The sequence below is a fragment of the Lynx rufus genome, unplaced genomic scaffold, assembly GCF_022079265.1.
Source record: "Lynx rufus isolate CCGP_SWC_20201006 ecotype Redwood Valley unplaced genomic scaffold, mLynRuf1.p SCAF_7, whole genome shotgun sequence".
Lineage (NCBI taxonomy): Eukaryota > Metazoa > Chordata > Mammalia > Carnivora > Felidae > Lynx > Lynx rufus.
Genome location: NW_025814889.1, coordinates 130,921,227 through 130,937,254, shown reverse-complemented (window position 1 = coordinate 130,937,254; position 16,028 = coordinate 130,921,227). Strand labels below are relative to the sequence as shown.

Genomic DNA, 16,028 nt, shown 5'->3' with positions numbered 1-16,028 from the left:
TCATATTGTCAGCTGTCTTACTGTCTTGGTAGTGCCTCAGGGTGGCTGTTTCCTCCTTCCTTCCTTCCTTCCTTCCTTCCTTCTTTTCTTTCTTCCTTCCTTCCTCTTTCTTTCTTTCTCCCTTCCTTCCTCTTTCTTCCTTTCTTTCTTTCTTCCTTCCTTCCTTCCCTCCCTTCCTCTTCCTTCCTTCCCTCCCTCCCTCTTTCTTCCTTCCTTCCTTCCTTCCTTCTCTCCCTCCCTTCCTCTTTCTTCCTTCCTTCCTTCCCTCCCTCTTTCTTCCTTCCTTCCTTCCCTCCCTTCCTCTTTCTTCCTTTCTTTCTTCCTTCCTTCTTTCCTTCCTTCTTCTTCCTTCCTTCCCTCCCTCCCTCTTCCTTCCTTCCTTCCCTCTTCCTTCCTTCCTTTCTTTCCTTCCTTCCTTCCTTCCTTCCTTCCTTTCTTCCCTCCCTTCTTCCTTTCTTCCTTTCTCTCTTCCTTTCTTCCTTCCTTCCCTCCCTCTTTCTTCCTTCCTTTTCTTTCTTCCTTTCTTCCTTCCTTTCTTTCTTCCTTTCTTCCTTCCTTCGCCCCCTTTCTTCCTTCCTTCCTTTCTTCCTTCCTTCCCTCCCTTCTTCCTTTCTTCCTTCCTTTCTTTCTTCCTTTCTTCCTTCCTTCCTTCCCTCCTTTCTTTCTTTCTTTCAAAGTAGGCTTCATACCCAGTGCAGAGCCCAGCATGGGGCTTGAACTCACAACCCTGAGATCAGGACCTGAGCTGAGATCAAGAGTCCGACACTTAACCGACCAAGCCACAGGAGGTCTGTTTTCTCCTCTCAGCCTCATGAGCCTAGGCCTCACCTCCTGGAGGTTCCCTGCTGCCACTGTGCAGCCTTCCTGGGCAAAGACAGGGTCATGGAGGGCCAGGGGACCGAGTCTGTCAGTGACCTACCGCAGCCCCTAGCCTGACGGTGAGGCAGGTGGGTGCTCAGTAAACGCTGAGGACACTGGGGTGTCACGCTGGGTCAGGCCGGATGCCTACGGAGTCTGCGCGGAAGAGGGCTGGGACTGACCCCTCCCCCCTCCATGCTGTCGTCCTTGTCATGCTAGCTTTGGGTCCTTGATTGGAGCCTCGAGTGACCAGAGAATCCAGCTAAGGCATGGCAGGTGCCCTGACCCACAGCAGCTGCCACAATAAATGTGTGCGAAGCGGCTAAGTTTGTGGTAATACTGTTAGGCAGCCTCAGTCGGTGGAGCCGCGACTTCGGCTCAGGTCATGATCTCACCGTTCGTGATTCGAGCCCCGGGTCAGGCTCAGAGCGTGGAGCCTGCTTCGGATTCTGTGTGCGTCTCTCTCTCTCAGCCCCTCCCCTGCCTGCGCTCTCTGTCTCTCTCTCTCAAAAATAACATTAAAAAAAAAAAAAGAAAAGAAAATACAGGCAGGAGAGCAAACCCAGGAGGCGAGGGAGGAGGCAAGAGGTCTGGACTGGGGGCAGGGAGAGATGTGGAGGTGGCTAAGGGCGTGCGAGTCTGGTGTACTTGGAAGGCCTTGCTGACGAGTGGCTTATGAGGTTAGCACCCGGCTACAGGCGACGTCTCTCTGTGGCGGGCAATGTGCCAGGCATTTCCTGAAAGCGACTTCGCTCAATCCTCACCCTTGTCCTTGGCGGTGAGCTGTCTCTGTTCCACACCTGAGGAAAGTTCAGCCAAAGAACTTGACCAAAGTCACGCTCTTTTTTTTTCTTTTTTTAATATGTATTATTTATTTTTGAGAGAGAGACAGAGAGAGACAGAGCGTGGGAGGGGGAGGGGCCGAGAGAGAGAGATAGAGGGAGACACAGAATCCGAGGCAGGCTCCAGGCTCGGAGCGGTCCGCACAGAGCCCGACGCGGGGCTTGAACTCACGGAGATCATGACCTGAGCTGAAGTCGGACGCTCAACCGACGGAGCCACCCAGGCGCCCCACATTCACGCCTTTAGTATTCAAGTCCCTTCTAAACTGTCAAACTCCTATACATCCCTCAGAGGCCAGCTCAGATGGCCCCTCCGAGAGCCCTGACTCCTTTCTCCAGACAACACTGATCGCTCTACTTAATCCGCTGTGGCTCCGAGAACTTTCTTTCCACCTGATGGCATCCGAGCCCTCCGTGTGTCACATGTGCGGGGCTCGGGAAACATTTTGAGTGGAGACAGAGCAATGCTTGAAGGCCCCTCCTTCCCCTTCAGTACCGGCTTCCCCCCGGCCTCTGTTCCCCTGTGGGGGCGCAGGGGGGTGGGGGGTGCAGGCCCTCTGAGGTAACAGAGCCCTATGTATAGCGGTCACCATGGCGACTCCAGTGAACAGTGGGGGAGGGGGGCCCCCTGGCACCCAGCCAGTGGTCTTCAGGAGCGGGTCTGCCGTGGGCATCTGTGCTCCTGGACTTCAGCTGACATGAGAGAGAGCGGAGAGGTGAGGCAGGGGCCTGTGAGGTGGGCCGGGGGTCTCCCGGGACCCAGGATTTCGCCGTCCCTCTCTTTATTCAGGGCCGCTCGTGAGGGAAGAGTTCCCCGGGCCCAACCGGACCTCCTTCCCCGTCCTCCTCGACTGACGTCTCTTGGGACCTTTCTTTCCAGATCAGAAACCGGCAGGGAGTCCACACTTCTGTTCCAGCCGGTCCAGGCTGCTATGGACTGGGGGTGTCGCTGGGGCAGATAGGACACTGCTGCGGGCACATGGGCGGGGGGAGGACTGGGATGGGGGGTGGGGACGGGAGCAGACGGCTCACTCCAAGGAGGCAGAAGAGGTCGGGCTTGGGTTCGGTACCACTTGGCTGAGGTCCTATTTCTTTTCTGAGCCCCAGTGTCTCCATCTGTGAAAGAGGGTGAGTTAATACTTTCTCTGAACACCTGCTTCCTTATGAAGACGGATTAATCTACTAAATGTAAGAGTGCGTAACAGATGAGCTGTATTAGTTATCCCTTGCTGTGTAACAAATCACCCCAAAACTTAGTAGCTTAAGAACATTTTTTTTACAAAACTTTTTTTTTTTAACATTTATTTATTGTTGAGAGACAGAGAGGGACAGAGCACGAGCAGGGGAGGGGCAGAGAGAGAGGGAGACACAGAATCCGAAGCAGGCTCCAGGCTCTGAGCCGTCAGCACAGAGCCCGATGCGGGGCTCGAACTCACGAGCTGTGAGATCAGATGCTTAACGGACTGAGCCACCCAGGCGCCCCAAGAACATTTTTTTTTTTTTTTTTTTATCTTACAACTCCTTTGGGCCAGAAATGCAGATGCACTCCCATGGCGGCCATCTCTCAAGGTCATTCACGGTATATAATCAAAGTTCAACTAGAGGAGGACCCCTTTCCAGAGCTACTCATATGGTAGGGCTCCGTTGCTCACGGATTCTTGAACAGGCCTCCCTCAGATCCTTGCCAGGGGGGCGTCTCCTGAGGTTAGCTCACAACATGGCCGCTGCTTCTGTCAGAGTGAGCGAGCCAAGAGCCTGATGGAGTGTGGACAAGACGGAGTCGCAATCTTGTACGTTCACTCTCCGAGTGGCATCCCATCCACTATTCTGTTGGTTAGAAGCGGGTCAACAGGCCCAGCCCACATGCGAGGGGAGGGATTATACAAGAGTGTGAATACCCAGGGACAGGGTCCCTCGGAGCCATGTGGACTGCCTACCTCAGTGGCCCCTCCAGGCCCCAATAATATACATGCCTTCTTTTAAAAAAATTTTCTTTTTAATGTTTATTTATTTTTGAGACAGAGAGAGACAGAGTGTGAGTGGGGGAGGGGCAGACAGAGAGGGAGACCCAGAATCCGAAGCAGGCTCCGGGCTCCGAGCTGTCCGCACAGAGCCCGACGCGTGGGCTCGAACCCACGAACCGCGAGGTCGTGACCTGAGCCGAAGTCGGACGCTTCACCGGCTGAGCCACCCAGGTGTCGTCTGAATTTTGGCACCTGAAGAGGATGAGGTGTTGCAAAACCATCAAGTTCTGCCTCTTTTGTGTTTAACGGTGGTTCCTTCAGTGTTTCTTCCCTTGTGATACTTCACTGGAAGCAACAGGAAGAAACCGGGAGGCACCTTCCGTGCCTTTGCTTGGAAATCTCCCTTGCTACCTCTCCTGGCGCATCAGTCACATGTCCCGCTTCCCACCTAACTGTCAAGGACAGTGTCCCTAAGTCTCCTTCGCTACCTAACGAGGACACGTCTTCCTCCAGGTTCGAAGAACACGTTCCTCACATCCTTTCGTACATCCTCCAAGCCCAGGTTTCTACTCATTATCCGTTTCAGGCAACTGAGGCCTTTTTCCATCCCGTTCCTCAAACTCTACCCACGCCCCAACCACCGCTTGGTTCGGAAGCCACTCCCACAGTTTTAGGTTATTTGTTACAGCAGCGGCCCATTCTCGGTACCGGAATCCACGCTGGCTATCTATTGCTGCGTGACAAATGACCACAAGGCGTAGTCACTTAAGACTATGTGCTTGACAAAAGTACAAATTTATTCTCTCACAGCTTCTGGGGGTCTGGATCCGGAGTGTGGCCGGGCTGGGGCCTCTGGCTCAGGGTCTCCCACGAGCTATAATGAACGTGTCCGCTGGGCTGTGTTCTCATATGAAGGCTCAACCAGGGAAGGATTCACGGCCATGCTCATTCGGGTGAAGGGTCAGGTGGTTCTTTGAGGACCATTGGACCAAGGGTCTCCGTTCCTCATGAGCTGTTGGCCTCTCCCCGGGGCAGCTCAAAACATAGCAGCTGTTTGCGGCAGAGCAAGGAAGCCGAGAAGAGCCAGAGAGAGAGAGTGTGAACGAGACAGAAAGCACTAGGGGCCCCCTGGGTGGCCCAGTCTGTTGAGGGTCCGACTTTGGCTCAGGTCACGATCTCACGGTCTGTGAGTTCGAGCCCCGCCTCGGGCTCTGTGCGGATGGCTCAGAGCCTGGAGCCTGCTTCGGATTCTGTGTCTCCCTCTGTCTCTGCCCCTCCCCCACTCATGCTCTGTCTCTGTCTCTGTCTCTCTCTCTCTCTCTGTCAAAAATAAATAAACATTAAAAAAATAAAAGACAGAAGGCATTAATCTAACACCTGCTGTCGGCTCTCCTGTGTTGGCCAAGCCGATTCCCTTTGCTCAGGCTTGAGTGACCAGCTGTTAAAATGGACACGTTGGAGGGAGGCAGATGGTCACCAGGACGGGGGGGCCTGGGGCAAGGCACCCCGCAACCAGGGGCCTTCTGGGGGCTCCCAGGGGAGCACAGGGTGCTGCAGATCGGGGAGAAGTGAAGGAAAAGGCAGCAAAAGGCAAGAGCGAGGCTCGGGGCCTCCAGGCTCTTTGAGAAACGTCTTTGGGGCCCCGGCATTGGACGTGACCGGGCTTTCCAGAGAAGGCAGAGTGGGCAGGGGTCCAGGAGGCAGGCCAGCGGGGATGGGGGGCTCACTGAGTACCAGAGAGCATTGGAAACAGCAAGGAGCGGCCCTTGGGTGGGGGCCGGACAGATGGCCGCGGGCCTTTGTGTTCAGCTCCAGCTCACCTGCCTCTGCAGAGACTGTGTGTCATCTGAGACGACCACATGTGTTTCTTGGTCAACAGGACGAAGCTTGGAATTACTTGTCCCAGAACAAGAGTCCATGGACCTGAGCCGCCGAGCAGGTAGTACAGGCTGTCCTGGGATGAGTTCCGCTCGGGCACCCCGGGGGCAGCAGGGAACAGCCCCTTCTCCCCTCTCTGGGTCTGGGTCTCTGTCTTGCTTGGGTCTCCAGACCCACTGTGGGGCCCTGACTCCCTCTGCATTCTGTTTGAAGACAGAAATCAAAGGCAGGGGGAGGAATATCGCTGGCCCCTCCCATCCACCCCTCTGCTGTGTCCTGTCTGCAGAGCTGGGGGGATGGGGGAAGTGTGCGCCCAAGGGCAGGGCTGAGGGACAACCCAGCAGGGGCCTGGTCGGGTGTCCAGAAAGTACATGCAGGTCCTGAGCGAGCCCCGTCCAGGGAGTGGTATGGCCCAAGGAGGCGAGAAGGGAGTATCCAGGCATGACGAACAGTGTGGGCAAAAGTCTAGAAGTCAGAGGGCTGGTGCTTTGGTGGAACCTAGAGAAGCCGATATGGCTGGAGAGGCTGAGTGGGGGCCTGACCCCTGCATTGGGGGCTCTGCCCTCAGGACAAGAGGAGGGCTTTCAATGCAGGCGTGACTGGGTCGGGTCAGCTCTGAGAGGTGCCCCATGGTGAGTGGCCTTCCAGTGAGATCGGGGAGGACCCACCTGCTGGAAGCTGTCTCCAAAAATCCAAGGACCCTGGCCTTGTTCAGTCTGGCTTGGATTCCAGCCTCTCCCAGCGAGGTTCTGATGCAGGGGCCGGGAGGGCCCTGGAATCCACAGATGTGTAACGAGCGGGGGTGCGATTCTGATCGAGGGCCAAGCTGGGGAAACGAACCACTGACCATTTGACCCTTACTCTGCCCATTTTACAGCTGAAGGGATGGAAGGCTGGTAGAGTTACAGTGAGGTCCCTGAAATGCCAGCGACATTCATTCATTCATTCATTCGTTCCTTCTTTCGTTTGTTCATTCATTTATTCATTCCACAAATACGTAGCTCCAAGAGGACAAGGGTTGGCCCTTTAGTTCACTGCTGTGTCCCCAGCGCCTGACCTAGCACCCGACGCGGTCCGTGCTCCCTCGGTGGATGGTTAGTGAATACCGGCTCTCTGAACCAGGGTCCGGCGAGTGAAGCTCTCGTCACCCCAAAGGGCTGGCAGAGGGTGGGCAGGCAGTTCCGCTGTAACTTGCGGATAGATGAGGCAGTCAGGGGCTCATCCTGGGAGAAACGGGGGAGCCCTGCCCCTTGAGTCCTGAGCTCAGCATCCTGTGCTCAGCCCCAGGCCCCCCACGGGCAGGAGGAGGGGCCGTGGTTGATGAGGTGGGCGCTGAGCGCACCCCATACTCTGCCTCCGCTCTGTTGAGAAGGGTGCCCGTCCCCATCCTCGGCCGTCCCCAGAGGCGCGCCCATTTGTTCGCTGGGGCGGAAGCAGGACTGGATGGAGGGAAGGCCATCTGGTCCGGCCTCAGGAACAGGTTCTCCCTCTGCCTTTTGTGTGGATGACAAAGGAGCAAGAATGGAAGGGCATCTGATTTCACCGGTGGGGGGCAGGAAGGAAGGCAAGCTTTTTCTAAAGGCGCTGTGGCCCCAGAGAAGGGTCTACAGCTCCTCATGGTGGGGGCGAGAGGGGCTTACACGGAGCACCACCACCCCTTGGTGACGGCGCCCCGCGAGAGTGAAATGAAACCCCCAGTGACCGGGGGTCAAAACCCGCTGCTGTCCAGCGGCCTTCTCTGGAAAAGAAGCCTGGAACATTCTGAATGCCCACCCGCGGGGCAGCTGCGAAGTCCTGCCCAGTTAGGTCTGTGTCTGCCGCCGTAAGTCAATCCCCCAGGCACAGTGGTGCGTTTTTTACCAGCAAGTTACAAAGCAACAGGGAGAATCTGGTCTCCTTTGTAAACAAAAGTGAAGCAAAACTATGTATCCTTAGGAGGGCTGGAGGAGCCGTCTAGAATGCTTTGGAGGGAAGCTCCCCGCACGCATTTGCAGCCGGAACCTGGGATTGAAGACTGGGGAGCAGGGGTGAGGCTGAGGCTGTGTGGAGAAAGGGAAAAGCCCAGGGTGGTGAGACGTGTGTGCAGCCTGCGGCCAGGCCAGCCTGGGGTGGGTGTCAGGGAGGATTCTTGGTGAGACAGCATTTGAAGGAACCGAAGGGTAGGGTTTTGACTCCGGGAGAAGGAAGGGCAGGCCTTCCAGGTGGCGGAACCAGCCCGAGGGGGGGCGGGGGCTGGGCGGTGGGGTATCACAAGGTGGGGGTGGGGCAGGGGCCGCCGTTTGGTGGGAGCCAGGGGTGGGTGAAGAGTGCGGGCCTGCGGGCTGGGACTAGAAGTCCGGGCCAGAATGTGCGGCTGCTGCTGGGAGAGCCTGAAATGGTTGGGGTGATGCCACCTGCAGAGTGAAAACAGCAGAAGGAAGTGGGGGTTGGGGGGGCAGCTCTGAATGGGGAGCAAGGACCTGGCCCCTCCAGCTCCATGACTGGGCCAAGCCAAGGAAGCCCTCTGCCAACTTCCCTCTGCCAAGCTGCTGGCTTTCTTCACTGGATCGCTGTGGGGTTCAAAGCCGGGAAGAGAACTAATCAAACGGAGCTAGGTTCACCAAAGCGCGGAGAGGTCAAGGTCACACACGGCCAGGCCTCAGGGCTGCAGCTCCTGTTGTCAAAACCAGTGTGGGTTGGGGCGCCTGGGTGGCGCAGTCGGTTAAGCGTCCGACTTCAGCCAGGTCACGATCTCGCGGTCCGTGAGTTCGAGCCCCGCGTCGGGCTCTGGGCTGATGGCTCAGAGCCTGGAGCCTGTTTCCGATTCTGTGTCTCCCTCTCTCTCTGCCCCTCCCCCGTTCGTGCTCTGTCTCTCTCTGTCCCAAAAATAAATAAACGTTGAAAAAAAACCAAAAAACCAGTGTGGGTTGATCCTGTCCCGTGGGAGGCCTGGCCAACGGAGCCACCGTCTTCCTCAGTCTCTCCTGATTTCTCACCTGTGCTTCCGCCGGCCGCTGTGACCGCTCTCTGTCCCCGTCCCTTTGACCGTCCCTTTGACGCGGGCTGGCTAGGTCCGAGGACCCGGAGAGGTCCCGCCGGGCCAGCCAAGAGGGCCCTTGGCTCTGCACGGGATGGAAATGAAACCCAAGCCGAGAGGAAGTGAGAGCAGAGTTTATTGAAGATGCAGAGAGAGATGCAGAGGCAGACAGAGTGTCCGGGAGGCTCGGAAAGGAGAGGAGAGGGAGCGTCGTTGCCCCAGCGCCGTCTTCCTCCCTGTCCTCCACTCTGCATTTATCTGTCTCCTTCCCTCCCTCCCCTCCCTCTCTCCCCCTGTTCAGGTACCACCACTTTGACCAGGGCCCATCTGAACAACGAGGGAGGCCAGCAGGACACGGACCCCTGGAGAACTGCCTGCAGCCCTGTGGGCACCTCCAAGTTCAAGTACCAGGCCCCAGTCTCCCCACAGCAGAGCCTGTACCGGGGAGGCAGCCCCCTAAGGCAGATCCACTTGGAGGAGGTCCGGCCTCCACCCCCAACGGCCATCAGTAGGGACTCTCTGTCCTCGGGGTTGGACCCACAGTGTGGGTCTCCGAGGAAGGCAGATTACAGACCCTCCTCGAGGGAGAGCAGGGCTTCTATCCGAGAGGGGGCTCCGCTGTGCCAGGGACTGAAGGAAGGTCCCAACGCGGGAGCCCAGGACCAGAAGAGCAGCGTCATTCCTGACAACATCCGTCACAAGTTTGGGAGCGACATGGTGGACGAGCTGGTCTCTGAGGAGCAGGTATCAGAGTGGGCACAGGAGGCTGAGGGCGGCAGGTGGGTTCAGCATGGGGACTTAGGGGGACCCCCAAGGAGCCTGCCCTCAAGTACAGAGTCTCTACAATAATATCATTAACGAGTGCTGGCTGTGCACTTGCCTGTTCTGGCCCTCACGGACTTTTCAGCGTTAAGTCTGGTGTTCGGATTAGATGCTTTTAACTGGGACCAGTCTCCTGAAGGAGACCGCGTTGAGTGGATGGAGAGCACTGGCTGGGACTCAGAAGATTTGGGCTTGAGCCCTGGCTCTGCCCCTGAATGCTGGGTGACTTTGGACAAGGTTACTTCCTGGGTGACTTTGGACAAGTTACGTCCCCTCTCGGGGCTCCGGTCCCTACATCTGTAAAGGGAGGCAGCTGGACGACATCGGGCTGGCAAACGCGTGACACGCATACCACACCGTTCATATCCTGCACACGGCAGACATCGCTAGTCGATGCCGGCACTGTTCCCCACCTGATACATCATTCAGTGGAGTCCCTATTGATCAACTGAAAAGTTGGCATAAAACTGCTCTTTCTGGTCAAACGCTAAGAGCTCTCCTGGTCTGGCGTTTTGAGAGATATTTTCTTTTCTTTTTTTATTTTTTTTAACGTTTATTGTTGAGACAGAGAAAGAGACGGAGCATGCACGGGGGAGGGTCAGAGAGAGAGGGAGACACAGAACCCAAAGCAGGCTCCAGGCTCTGAGCCGTCAGCACAGAGCCCGAGGCGGGGCTCGAACTCATGGACTGTGTGTGAGATCATGACCTGAGCCGAAGTCGGACGCCTCACCGACTGAGCCACCCAGGCGTCCCTTGAGAGATGTTTTTCAAAGCCATCATCTCGACCCTCACATGGTGCGAGTTATGGCTTCTTTTTTGAACAGATGGTACAAGAGAAGTTCAGGGAGGTGCCATGAGCCACTTGGGGTCACAATCAGCAAGCGGAGTTACAAGGATCACAAAGGCTGTGGGCCGGGCCCCCCTCTGCTTTGTCATCACAAGGTGTGGTACCCACACCCACCTGCTAGTCTGGGAAGTCACAATCCCAAGCGTCTTGAGGACCTTGCCCCCACCTGAGGTTGGCTCTATGATCACTACCTGTCACTGCCCCTCTCGGCCTCGGAAAGGCGTCACTTCGCCCTTTGATCATCATTGTCCTGGGCCTGAATAGGGACCTGGCTTTTCTGTCTAGCTTTGACACAACACAGATGTCACTGAGCCAGCAAATATCAGAGCTGGAAGCTACTTCAATGACCATGCAGTTTGGCCCCCACCCCCATTTTTTACAAGTAGGGAAACTGAGGCCCGGGGAGAGGCAGAGACTCGCCCGATGTCAGCAGCTGGGTTATGGCGGAACTGGGACTCCCACCCCGGTTTCCTGGTTCCTCAGCCAGTCTGAGCCTCGGTTCCACGCTACAGGAGGGGGCTGGCCCTGATGAAATCTAAGGGGCCACCCAGAGCTGACCTGGGTGATGCCTCGGTTCTGGGGGCTCTGTGGTTCGCCAACTGTGACAGCAGGGCGAGTCCTGCCCTGAGGCTCGAGTTCCTCACGTATAAAAGGGCAGGAAGAATATTACCTTATGAAGACCTCTCCTGACGGTGTATACACTAGGTGCTCAAAGCAGGGAAGAGGCTCTGTGATCATTACCGTCTCCGATGCCCGTGTGGCACGTGGGGACGTGTGAGTGGTGGAGGGCCGTCAGGTCTCCCAGTCCCTGGCCCCGGGCCTGGTTGAAGGCTGCAGGGTAGGGGTGGGGTAGGAGGTGGCGAGGGCAGGGTGAGAGGGAGGAGGAGTTGGAGGGGAGCTAGGGGGCTGACCCTGCTTCCCCGGTCTCTTCCTCACTCGCCGCGCAGGCTCAAAGGGCCACCGGTGAAGGCTCTGAGGGCCAGAAGAGGGCCAACTCGTGGCCCAGCAGGACCCAGAGTCCCGTGGGAATCAACGCCATCTTCTCAGACTACTATGATCTGGGCTACAACATGCGGTCCAACTTGTTTCAAGGTCAGGTCAAAGGGCAAGGGTGGAGGTTGCCAGGCATAGTGGCAGGGGTATTCACCTTTGGGGTATTCACCCCTTCCCGGACGCCTATGGGCTCTGAGACCTAGGACTCATTCCCAGGGACACTCATTTCACAGCCACCAAGGGCCCTCTCCGGGCCAGGCCCCGTGCCGCGTGCTGGGAATGTCCAGGCTCCAGGCACATCTGTCCTCCCCATGCAGACGACCCATCCCAGTTGGCAAACAGTCCCTCACTCCCTCTGACGCCTCCTGTGTCCTAATCTGGTCACAGTGCCGACAATATCGGGCTTCCTAGGTTCAAAGCTCAGCTCTGCCACTCCCTGGGTGTGGCCTCAGGCAAGATCCTTCACCTCTCTCGGCCTCGGTCACCTCTTTGGCACCGTGGGGATAATAATGATGCTGTGGCCCTCAGTGGGTCAGTGACAGGATTCTGAAGTGCCGCGTGAAGCCGCTTGGCCTGGGGCTCCAAGTGAGTAGCTGGTAGGCCATTAGTTTTCCTTCCAGTGCGGGTGGTGGCAGCACCAGGGGGACAGGGCCGGTTGGAGATCCGGACATCTTACAGGGCTGCTAAGGGACAGCCACAGTCATGTCTGTTGGGGGGCAAGAACTATTAGCTCATTTCACAGGCGCATCGGAAAGTTTTCCCAAGACCTCTCAGTACAGGAGGTAGATCAGAGCTCACACCCACGGTTTTCTTCTGCCTCCAAAGCCCCAGTCTTTCAGGTCCCCTCCCCACCGGGACCCTGTTCCCAAGGGCTAACGGATTGCTCAGACGAGGGTCTGCTCCGCGGCCATTGTGCAGGGGGCTTCTCTCTGCCCCCCACGTTCGAGTTCGGCCTCACTGCCACATATGACCTCTGTCTGGCCCTCTTCTTTCCTCCCTCTGTCACGCCAGGCCCTCTTCAGCGTCCCCAGGGCCTGGCAGACCTCCTCACTTGGCTCCGATCCCCGTCACCCAAGGAACCAGACAGCCACTGGAAGCCTTCCTGGCTTTTTCTTTGAGCCTGGAGGAGGGGTGGTGCTGGGGGAGGGAGAGAGAATACAGCTCAGCTTGTCCTCTGCTCCAGATCTCAGGGTCCCTGCCTTCCATTCGTCTCTGTAACAATAATCACCCATCGGCACACACACCCTTGTGGGGTAATGTCCACACAAAGGGAAAAGAATAGTATAAAAAGCCTCCGGGCGCCCATCACCAGCCTGAGAGACACAGCCTTGGCAGGGCTTGTGCTGGAGCCGCTCCCACCAGCTTGCACCAGCTCACAAGAGTCCCTTGTTAAATTTCCCTTAACTGATTGGCATCGCAGTGCTATTTTACTATTTTATTTATCTATACTCCGGAAATTGGCTAGGGCCGTCCAGTTGGGCTTCACCTTCAGCACCAACTCCCAGTGAGCTTTGCCCGTGTGTCCCTTTCGTTTCCACTCACTCTGTCTGCCTTACGCTAGCTGTTCCAAGTTGTGGTTGAACAAGAGCGAGGGAGAGGAGGGGGCGCCCGGCTGGCTCGTTCAGTTAAGCGCCCGGCTCTTGATTTCAGCTCAGGTCATGATCTCACGGTTCGTGGGTTCGAGCCCCGCATCGAGCTCTGTGCTGACCGTGAGGAGCCTGCTTGGGATTCTCTCTCTCTGTCCCTCCACCAATCATGCTTTCTCTCTCAAAATAAATAAATAAACTCAAGAGAGAGAGAGAGAGAGGACGTCAGAAAGGCAAAGAGCTGGGTGGGGAAGGCCGCCAGAAAGTCTTTCCTCTTGAGGGGTTGGGAAGCCAGGGGAGGGTCTCAAGCAGGAGAATGGCATGTTTTGACTTAGGTTGAAGGACCATTCTAGTTGCCGTTGAGAACTGTGGCAGGGTTGCTGGGGCAGAAACAGGGAGACCGGTGAGGAATTGACTATAAAGATCCAGGTGGGGCAGATGATGGTGGCTTGGTCGAGGGAGTAGGGCTGGGACCCTGCACAACTCGGGAGGCACCATTGTGCAATATGGCGGCCCAGGGAGGCCAGGCTGAAGGTGGCCTGATGTACTAGGTGCCTGGGTATCTGTGCAAGCTAGAGCACGCGGAATATGTCAATAAATGGATTTGGGGTGTAGGAGAGAGGAATGAAGGTGGATTCCAAGGTTTTTGATCTGAAAAGCTGGGAGGATGGAATTACTATTTCCTGAGAGATAGAGTTCCAGAAAGACTGGGTTGAAGACATCCTACCCCGTGTAAGTCTTAAAGAAAATCTCTTACAGAGTCTTCTAAAATATTTAGTTTTGCTTTTCACACTTGGGTCCCTAATCCCCCTGGAGTTGATTTCTGTTGTCAGTGAGAAGTAGGGATTCCTGCTTAATTCTTCCTTTATGTGGATTACCAATTCTCCCAATACCTTTTACTGAATAGTCCCGCCTTTCCCCCCCAGTGACCCACAGTGGTTCCACTGGTGTCCACCAAGCTTCCACATGTGCAGGGTCAGTTTCCAGGCCCTCCGTCCTGCCCACTGTCCAATGTTATGCTTTTAATGACCAAGGATGAGAGGTATTCCGGTATCTGGTTGGGCAGGTATCAGCCCCCCTCTCCATCACGACTACCAGCATTAAAGCCTTGGCTAGTCTAGGTCCTTGATTCCTCCACAGAGATTTTAGAAGCAGCTTGTCTATTTCTACAAAAAACAAACAAAACAAAAGCCCTTTTGAGATCTTAGCTGGAAGTATGTCGAATCTATAGCCTCAAATTAGGGGCAATCATCTGCTTTATGATAAGGTTCCCCCACTCTGTGCTTCATTCTAGTTAATTTCCTTGTCTATATCTTCCCGCTGGCCATTTTGTCTTAGCTGCATTTAATCTACTATTTTCCCTGTCCCCTGAATGTGCCTTTAAACATTCAGATGCTAATTTTCAAACTTAGAAGAAGAGAGAACAATGAAATGGCTACATGTCGCACTCAGAACCCAGCTTTGACAATTCTTAACACGTGGCCAATCTTGTTCCATTGTTTCTCCCACCCACCCGTCGGCCTGCCCTGCGTTATTTCAAAGCTAATCCCAGACCTCTTGTCATCCACTGAACTTAATTTTCAATTACTATATGTTTCATTTTCTGAGGTCCCATTTGCTTCTTTTCCTAATCTATTCTTTCTGGGTAGTTTCTTATTCTTTGCTTATTCTTTTTGTCTCTCGTGACTTGAAACATTAAATTCATGTATTTCCCATCCTGTGACCGATCATTTGAATCCTTGCTATCTTTGGGGATTTGGTCCTCTGTTTGGTGTTTCTGCTGACTTCTGATCATGGTAACTTATTTCTTTTGTGTGTGTGTGTGGTTTAACTGTACGCATAGAAATACATTTTCTGAAAAATGGACATATTGATTGCCCCATGCCAGATGCTCCAATGAATCTCCAGTAATGTGTTCTTCCCAATCTTGCAAGAAAATGTTATTCCTTTGGATAGAGGAAGAGGCCAAAGCTCTGAGAGGTTAAACACTGGCCTGAAGTCACACTCCATGAATGGCAGAGCTGGTGTTTGAACCCAGGCCCGCCTCCTCACACCCCTACCTTCCACAGTCCACCATCCATTGGGGAAACTGACATCCAGGTATGAAACCCTGAGTGCCTGACCTCCGTTGACTTGAGGCTTCTGGGGATTTCTTTATGGGGTTCCACAGGGGCCTCCAAGGAGACGACGAGCCTTATGAAGGCCTCCTACACCCCAGAGGTGATTGAGAAATCAGTGAGGGACATAGATCACTGGCATGGCAGGAAGACGGATGATCTGGGTATGTGCGGGGCTGCGGTGAGGGAGGCGGGCGCTCCCCTACCTGGGCAGGGTGTGTTGGCCCCAAGGTTGGGAGAGAAGCCACAGCAACAGGTAGAGCTCTGGGGCGGGCCTGGAAGAGGCATGGATCACCGCTGGGGCCCCGGGGCACTCCAGAGATCCTGTGGATGATCTGAGCTGGCTCCTTGCCTGCTCTCTGCAGGCCGGTGGCACCAGAAAAATGCTATGAATATGAACTTACAGAAAGCACTGGATGAGAAATACGGAGAGAAGGGCAAAAGCAGAAGCTCAAAGTACTAGATACGACCGAGAAGAGGTGCCTTCCACTCCCGAGAAATGGCAAAGAATAAAGAAAGGCACCCGTCTGAATGTTCTCTTTGTGATGCCTCCCTTTCATGTTGGGGTGGGGGCTGATGTGCGGTGCTGGAGAGGCCAGCTGAGGGAGGAGGGAAGCCCGGAGGGCCCAAACTCACCCCAGACCTTCCCCTTAGACACGCACCCCTTCCCTCCTAATTCCCGGGCAGGATGTGGGAGCCGAGCGGTAGGCACCCATACCCTGTGGGAGGGGCCTCACAGTGGTCCCTGCGGGAACTGAACCTTGGATTGCATCCCTAGCTGAACCCCGATTACTTCCAGACACCCATTCCTCCCCCAGGAGCCCCTGGACTTGAGAAGAATCAGACATGCCCCTCCTCCGAGGCAGGGGTGGGTTTGATTGATCTCAGGGTAAGTCTTACCCCTCCCCCTACACACACAAACTGATTGGCTCAGAAATGGGCGTATGACTCAGTTTGGGCCAATGAGAAGCAAGGAGAGGCGGGAGCGCCCGGAGCCCTCTGGGAAATTCTTTTCTCAGCCCCGGGAGAGCTGGGGGAGCATCCCTCTCTCGAGCTGCCGTGTAGAGGGAGGAAGACGCAGGGCAGACCGCAGCTGGCAGACAGT

At 55.6% G+C, this 16,028-nt stretch overlaps 1 protein-coding gene across 1 annotated transcript; it reads left to right on the top strand.

Annotated features, from left to right (window-relative positions):
* Positions 1 to 2,347: 2,347 nt before the first annotated feature.
* Positions 2,348 to 15,386, top strand: TEX33 (testis expressed 33). Its single transcript, XM_047065136.1, has 6 exons — positions 2,348 to 2,416; positions 5,544 to 5,603; positions 8,860 to 9,302; positions 11,175 to 11,319; positions 14,977 to 15,087; positions 15,289 to 15,386. Exons 2-6 carry the CDS (start codon positions 5,582 to 5,584, stop codon positions 15,384 to 15,386), a joined length of 819 nt encoding a protein of 272 aa, XP_046921092.1. The 5' UTR covers positions 2,348 to 2,416; positions 5,544 to 5,581.
* The last annotated feature ends 642 nt before the right edge of the window (positions 15,387 to 16,028 follow it).